This window comes from Hippocampus comes, unplaced genomic scaffold (assembly GCF_001891065.2).
Source record: "Hippocampus comes isolate QL1 unplaced genomic scaffold, H_comes_QL1_v1.1 scaffold122, whole genome shotgun sequence".
NCBI lineage: Eukaryota > Metazoa > Chordata > Actinopteri > Syngnathiformes > Syngnathidae > Hippocampus > Hippocampus comes.
The window spans coordinates 4,786,163-4,793,222 of NW_017842059.1; the positions used below are offsets into that span (position 1 = coordinate 4,786,163).

At 41.4% G+C, this 7,060-nt stretch overlaps 1 protein-coding gene across 12 annotated transcripts in view; it reads right to left on the minus strand.

Annotated features, from left to right (window-relative positions):
* The window catches only part of myo18ab (myosin XVIIIA b), a 99,400-nt gene that overhangs the window by 59,637 nt on the left and 32,703 nt on the right, over positions 1-7,060 (minus strand). For 5 of the 12 annotated variants that reach the window (XM_019861282.1, XM_019861281.1, XM_019861283.1 and 2 more), the window contains exons 4-7: positions 5,632-6,819; positions 2,247-2,309; positions 1,399-1,464; positions 672-759 (exon numbers count right to left, since the gene is read on the minus strand). In XM_019861282.1, the coding sequence (XP_019716841.1) occupies positions 672-759; positions 1,399-1,464; positions 2,247-2,309; positions 5,632-6,819 (1,405 nt within the window). The remainder of the gene's footprint in view (positions 1-671; positions 760-1,398; positions 1,465-2,246; positions 2,310-5,631; positions 6,820-7,060) is intronic. The other 7 variants (XM_019861288.1, XM_019861293.1, XM_019861287.1 and 4 more) reach the window with 3 other exon arrangements.

Genomic DNA, 7,060 nt, shown 5'->3' on the forward strand with positions numbered 1-7,060 from the left:
CCCTCGGTTTTTACTCGGCCCGTGGTGTTCATCAAATAGTTCGCAGATTTTTTTCGATACATCAATGGATGCTATTTTCTTAACATTACGGTGCGAGCATGCGACTGTAGCACATAAAACTCGGTTTAAACTGTCGTCGGAGATCGCAGCTGCCGCCATGTTTCAATGTTGTTGACAGACGACAGGGCAAACGACGCACGCGCTCAACGTGAATATCGTGAGAGTTTGCACCGATGTAAACCCTCTACACAAAAAATGTAGAGGGTTGTTTGATAAAAATGCCGACCGTAAAGTTTTTTTTCGACGTATAAATTCTCGGTCGGTCGGGTTACCGGAAACACACTACTTTTTTTTCTACGCCTTACAAGTACACAGCCGTAGGGTTTAAAGAGATGGGGGGAAAAGTAGCGCCGTGTCGTCGGGAAATTATGCTAATGTCTCAATAATCCAGATCTTTAACAAAGGCTGAATACAAAGGCAAATTAACTTTGTGCAAAATGACTATAATCCATAGTACCGCATGCAGTCTCTACCCTCCGTCATTGTGGCCTACAAGTAGGTGGATGTCATGAGAATCAGGATCATCTTGCAATGATAGAACCACAGGGCGTTGTGCGCCTGACTGTTCGTGCATGTGTAGTACCTGTAGATGCAGAGACATGTTAACTCACCCAGGGAGAATCCCTCCTTATGGACCAGCCAGACTTTTTCAGAGCCATACCAAGCCTGCTCTGCTGCTATCTGCTCCTCCGTCTTGACCTGAGTGTCAAAGAGACAAAACGTGAGCAAGACATCACGAAGGAGACGAAGACAACTTCAAGTCAGCCTGGTGCCTTGTTGCAACAGCTGGTGTTTCCAGTTCAACACCTTCCCTAACTAAAGGTGGATCATGCAGTGGATAAAAGTGGATTGACACTCCTTTGAGCAATATATGCTCCTTCAGAGTCACACCAGACACAACTCACTAAGCCAAATAAATAAACACAATTTAAAAAATACCTTAAAGGAGACATTATAATTATAAATTATTTCCACAGTTTAACAAAATGTCTGACAGTCTTCTGTCAAAGTATTATCTAACCGCACTGCCGCATCAAAATCTTTTTGCAAAATAGGCTAGCAACAAAACATTTCCATGGTTGTTTATTTCACATTTGATGGGTGAGTAGGTGCACCAGAGGCACTAATTGTTCAAAGCAAATTTAAATGTTTATTTTCCATAATATGTCCCCTTTAAGATACTGTAAGGCGTGATTATTGACAACAAAAAGGTGATTCGGAGAAAAATTACACTCAGCAAGCAAAACGGGTGAATAGATCACAGCACTGAACAGTGATTCGTGATTATGGGACAGGTGTGGAGATATAGTACACACTCAAGCATCGTGCAGGTCAGACCTGGGACTGCTTAGAAGTAGCATGAGACGCCTGAAGGAGGGCTATAGGGTCCTCTTCCACGGATCCCTTTTGGCCAGCAAGAAGAGGTCAAAGTTTACGTATGAGCACAGAATATAGAGAACATGGGAATGTGTGTCATACAGTGAATACTTTTTAAAATACAGACAGTAGTTCTTAAATATGTAAAATGTCATGACCCAATGACATGTGACACAGTAGTTTGAGGAAACTATGAGCCACTAACTGGCTTTCTGGCTCATCGGCTTGAATACTAATGGTTGTGTATTCAAATACATTGTTATGCAGTATGCATTTGACAGGGGGAATATTGTGCATGCACAATGTGGGAGTATTATTTATTCTTTAAAAAAAAAAAAATAATAATACATATGAAGTCCATTGCAAGTGTCTCCAGTCAGCTAAACAGTGGGAGCGGGTTCATTTTGTCAGTAAGCCATTGAGAGTGAGAGAGAAAGAAAAATATAGGTCAACTTGGAAGACTGAATGAAGATAATGACTTTTTTTTGTTTGTTTGTTTGTTTAAATGTGCAAATGACAAGTCTTAAATACACCGTGGATATTCTTTACGGACACAAAATCAAAGGACTTTAGCATATTAGGCATGGTAACCACAGGTTAATTAGCAATGCAAGTTAAGAAGCAATATAAAGCAGTAATACCTTAGCTATGACAACGAGTGGAGTTCATGCTTATTTATTTACTTTTGCAATACTGTGTTTCACAAGTGAAGCGGTACGGTGTTTACAATAAGTACACACAAGAAATATCAGAGCCAACAGTCTATGCAATACACTTCAAACAATGCAAAGGGACAACGGGGAATTTACAGGGGTACTGAAGATCCTCATTAGCCGTTTTTGAGCCTCCTCAGTGTGACTGATCGGTGTCTCCTAGAGGTCAAACAGTATCACATTCACTCCAAGGACAAATTAAACTAAAAAGCCTTTATGATCATTGATGCTTGCAATCACCTATTCTCTCTCTCCTTCTCCCCCCCCCCCCCCCCCCCCCTCCCTCTCTCTCGCACGCACGCGTGCGTGCATGGCATCATATTAACAGAAAACTAACTGTGCAGTTCAGCACAGAGGTTATTCACAAGTAATTTGGGAGGTGGGCAGTACTCAATATTTGTAAATGATGTGAAATTTCAGACCAAAACAATAGCTGTACCACCAGAAGAACCCCCAAACCAACTGAATAAGGCACTCTGTGGATGTGGAGTGCCTTCAGTTGTTCTTTTTCAGATCTTCCATGATTTTGCCTTTATCCAATGCCACAATTCATTTGAAACATAACAATCATGATGTGATTGAAGTGTAGATTTTAAATTTTAATTTAAGGGCATTCACAAAATATGATCAAAGTTACCATTGAGGTATAAAACACATTTTAGGCAGGATACCTCCATATTTGGGGACCACTTCAAAATCCTTTGGAGACAATGACTGGCATGCGTCAGATTCCTTGGTTTCACCAGGCTTTTAGCAAAGCCATCTTCACTTGCCGTTTGTCTGGATAGGTTTTTTTCTCACTGGGGCCATCAGGTATGGACATGCATGCTATGTTGTGATGTCAATTCATCAATGCATTGCAATACGGTACTTGCCCTCGCAATTTAATATCGATTCGGCAAAGCCTCTGAATTGCGAATTGAATTGGACCGAATGGCCGTGTTCATATGCAAGGATCTTTGAATGTACAGTGTCGTGGAAACCCCATGGTTTAGGAGCATGGTACACTTGAACTCTGATACGCAATACCAAGACAGCGGTGTTGGAATTGTTGAAGTCGGCAGAGAGAGTGGAGCTGTTATTGTGATTTTTACTTTCGTACTCCATATGTTTCAATGAGTTATATGCATTTTTTTTCACACGTAAGCAACGCATAAAAACGGCTTTCAGAAGTGGCTTTGTCTACTCTGTATTTATAACGTGTGCCTCCAATTTTCAGGCATTCATGCTAAAAAAAAAAATCTACTATTTGTATGGTACTGTACTGAGATTGGGATTTCTCATCTTCAGGCAGGCACACATTTTTTGTGTAAAGACAAGTTATCTTACATTGCTGTCAGTTTTGAAACAGGACCTAAATACGGCTCGCCCCTTTTGAGCTGCGCACCAACTGCGATGGGTAGCAAAGAGATCTAAGTCGTTATTTCATGAAAGTGGATAGCACACTGTTTGGTGTTGACAAGAGTTAACACCATGAAAAACGGTTGCAAAATGAGCAAGGTACGACTCAGTTTCGATGTCTATGCATTGCATTTGATGGGAAAGTCAACCTCCCCAACATGGCCGCCACGGGACCTGAGCATGGACCTCCGCAAGATGGCTTCCACGTAGACACGTCATTAGCCGGCTGCTACAGAGCTAGAGAATATCCACAAGTATACAGCGCTAATTTGTCAAGTATTCTATAATCTTTATCATCAACAGGAAGACACAGTTGTTAGCACACCGCCATCCCCAAACAGGGAATTAGTGTATTCTTAAAGTCCATTATATTATTGTGGGGCCGGAAAAGGGAGTTGTCTGAGGTGTATCTGAGTGGACACATTATTGAACATATTTCTCCTCGCTCCTGCCTGCTTTTTGGGGTTCTCCACCACCACCACAAGGTGACAGTAGTATTGATACCTACGATACCAGCTTTTTGTGCTCCAAAAGTAATTCTCATAACAAACTGACATTTGATACTGGAGTGATTCAACGGATAATGTAAAGGTATATTATATTCTTAAAAGAAACCAAGTGGAAAGTAACGATGCAATGGAGATCTTGTCAAAATGATACGTGGTTGGTGAGAACTACTTTTTGCTCTGCTTGGTTAATTGTGTAATGCATAAGTACAGTTGGCACACCAAGCTACTCAGCCAGTCACTTAATCTCAGTTCCGACTCTTTACAATGGCATTAGAGCAGAGCGGAAGATGGAGTCATGTGTGGCACTGTTTCAGCTCCAACCAGCCAAGAATAAAACACAAGGCATTTATAATGAGACGGCATTATGGACAGAAGAAGAGAACACGTGTCGTTTCTTCTCCAGGTGCAGAGGGGGGGAAAACTATGGGGCTTTAAGCAGTGCTGAGCACTGTGGAAGTTGAAGTCACAAAATAAAGACATGCTTCAACAAACTGCTGCATACATTAAGTTTCGAGTAATGTGTGTCAATGAGATCATCTCGAATAGGGAAAAAAATATATACATTTGTTCAGGTGAAGTTTCCCCACAAAATTATCATTTAAAGTGGTTCTAAGCAAGGGGCCATTAAACTATACACAGCAAATGCACTCCCCCAAAAAACAGAAGCAAAAGAAAATTAAACAAAAAAACAGCCAGAGTGAACTTGGCAAAAAGAAAAGATTTACAATCAATCCAATTTGCCTTCACTGTTAAATTAATATTATAAAATGCACGCACTGAGAAATGTGTACAATTGTGGTGCCATTTATTTATTTATTTACATACTTACTGGTAATTTCAATTTCAGTCATTGAGTATTATCAAACAGCGACTGACTCGGACTGTCATACACTTTTAGGGCTTAAAATAAATAAATCACTCTGATGTCTTGTATTTTTTTATAAAGCTATGATATGAAATGCACAACTGTTTTTTTTAGTTATACAGGACACATGAGGAACGTTTGCACAAATTATCTGGATCGGATGAGTATCGCTGAAATCAAATGAACTGTAATGTAACTGAAATGTACTCACTGTCAGATCAAAAAGTGATTTGGTGGCAATGAGCATCACAAATTTGAACTCTGCCTCTAACAGTCAGACCTAGAAAAGGTCATTCATTCTTATATTTCATCCAGGCTGGATCACTGCAATGCACTGTACACTGAAATCAACACTCGCAATACACTCAAAATGCTGCTCCAAGATGTTTAACCTCCGCAAAAAGAAGCATGCTCATCACACCAGTCCTGATTGCCCTTCAATAGCTACCGGTGGATTTTAGAATGCATTTCGAGATATTTCAAATAAGTAACAACTGAAGCTGACTGCTGTGAAGGCCTGGTAAAGCATCTCCAGGTAGGAGCCGGTATCCATGACCCCTGGAGCCCAGATCATTGACTGCAAAGGATGTCCATCCAAGTTTTAAAGAATGATGCTAATTTTTCAGTAGTCTGACCCCAAATGTCACAAAAATGATCTAATTCTATTTGATTTCCTATTTTGGAGATAATCATAACCAAACAATACCTCTTGTTTTCTGACAGCAGGGTGATGAACAGGACTGATTTCTGGTGCAGGAGGCAGTGGACCTGAGCTGGAAATTTGATGAGGAAGGTTCACTTCAGGGGGCGGATTGTTTGAGATAGAATGACATTCGGGCTGTAGCAAGGTCTTTGTTCGGACTGCTGCAATTGCTGCGGTGGTAGAGATGGATTTTATAGGTGTTGTTGGTCTGGTTACAGGTATAAAGCCTGTAGGCGGACATAAAGACGTAGGCTTGGGCGCTGGGATAAAGCCAACAACCCGTGGCAAAGATGTCGGTCTGGAATGGGAGGATTTGGTAAAATGTGGCGCCGGAACAGATTTAGCAGACTGCATGCCTGTTTCAGTCACAGGCACTAATGGAGATTGGACTGGAGGATATAGATTGCCCTCTTGTGACTTTGGGGAGATTGTATCCTCTTTCGCCTCTTCTTTGGTCTCAGCTTGTTTGCGCTCCTTGTTTTCATTCTTCGATTCTTTTGTTTCCTGATGGTGATCCTTGCGTATCTTTGATCGAGGCTCCCTTGTCCTACCTCTCACCATCAAGTTGGTCAACCCCCGAGAAATGTCGTCTTTGTCTTCCGTTTTGATCGTTTCGTGTTTAAAAGAGAATGCAGACATCAAAGGGCCCTTGGACACAGAAGCTGGAGCAGTACCATTTCTGGCTACTTCGGGAATTTCCAACGCATGTCCTGGTGCAGTTGTTTCCTCCGCCCCAGAGGGCAGGACTTTCCTGACAACACGACGTACTACCTTCACTACTTTCTTGCGAGTCAGACCTTGATCATCTCCAGAGTCCGGCAAGCTGACGCATGGTGCTGGGCTATTTCCTTTGGCAATGCCATTGAGTGTGCTTTTATCCACACCATTTTGTTCTGGTTCACCATTCGTAACTAGGTTTGGACGCACAGAATTATGTCTTGCTTCGGGACTCTGGAGTCGCTCCGCCATTTTTGATGATGATGATGATGATGATGATGATGACGGCTCAAAGCTTTTGAAGCGTTCTGGAACTGTAACAGGTGTTCTGACTTTAGGTGGCGAGGGACTCCTGACTCGACCAACCATTTCAGAAGAAGCAACAGCTGGGGGGCTCAACGCCCGGTATAATCCCCTTCCAGGGTCGAGAGCAGACACAGACTTGGCCCGGTTGGACAGCCCATCACTATCTGACTACTCACAGAGAAGAAAAAGGGGAGATTTAAGAAGGGACCTCAAGTATCATGTAGTTAACCCTTTTAACATGCAGATTTTGATCTTCAATTTCGATGCATATGTACACAAAAATCATAGAATATAATAAGTTTTCATTTTATTTTGCTTGATAATGTATTATTATTATTATTATTATTATTATTATTATTATTATCAGAGATGAAAGTGGACTTTCCTGAAAATTCCGGGAAAAAAAATT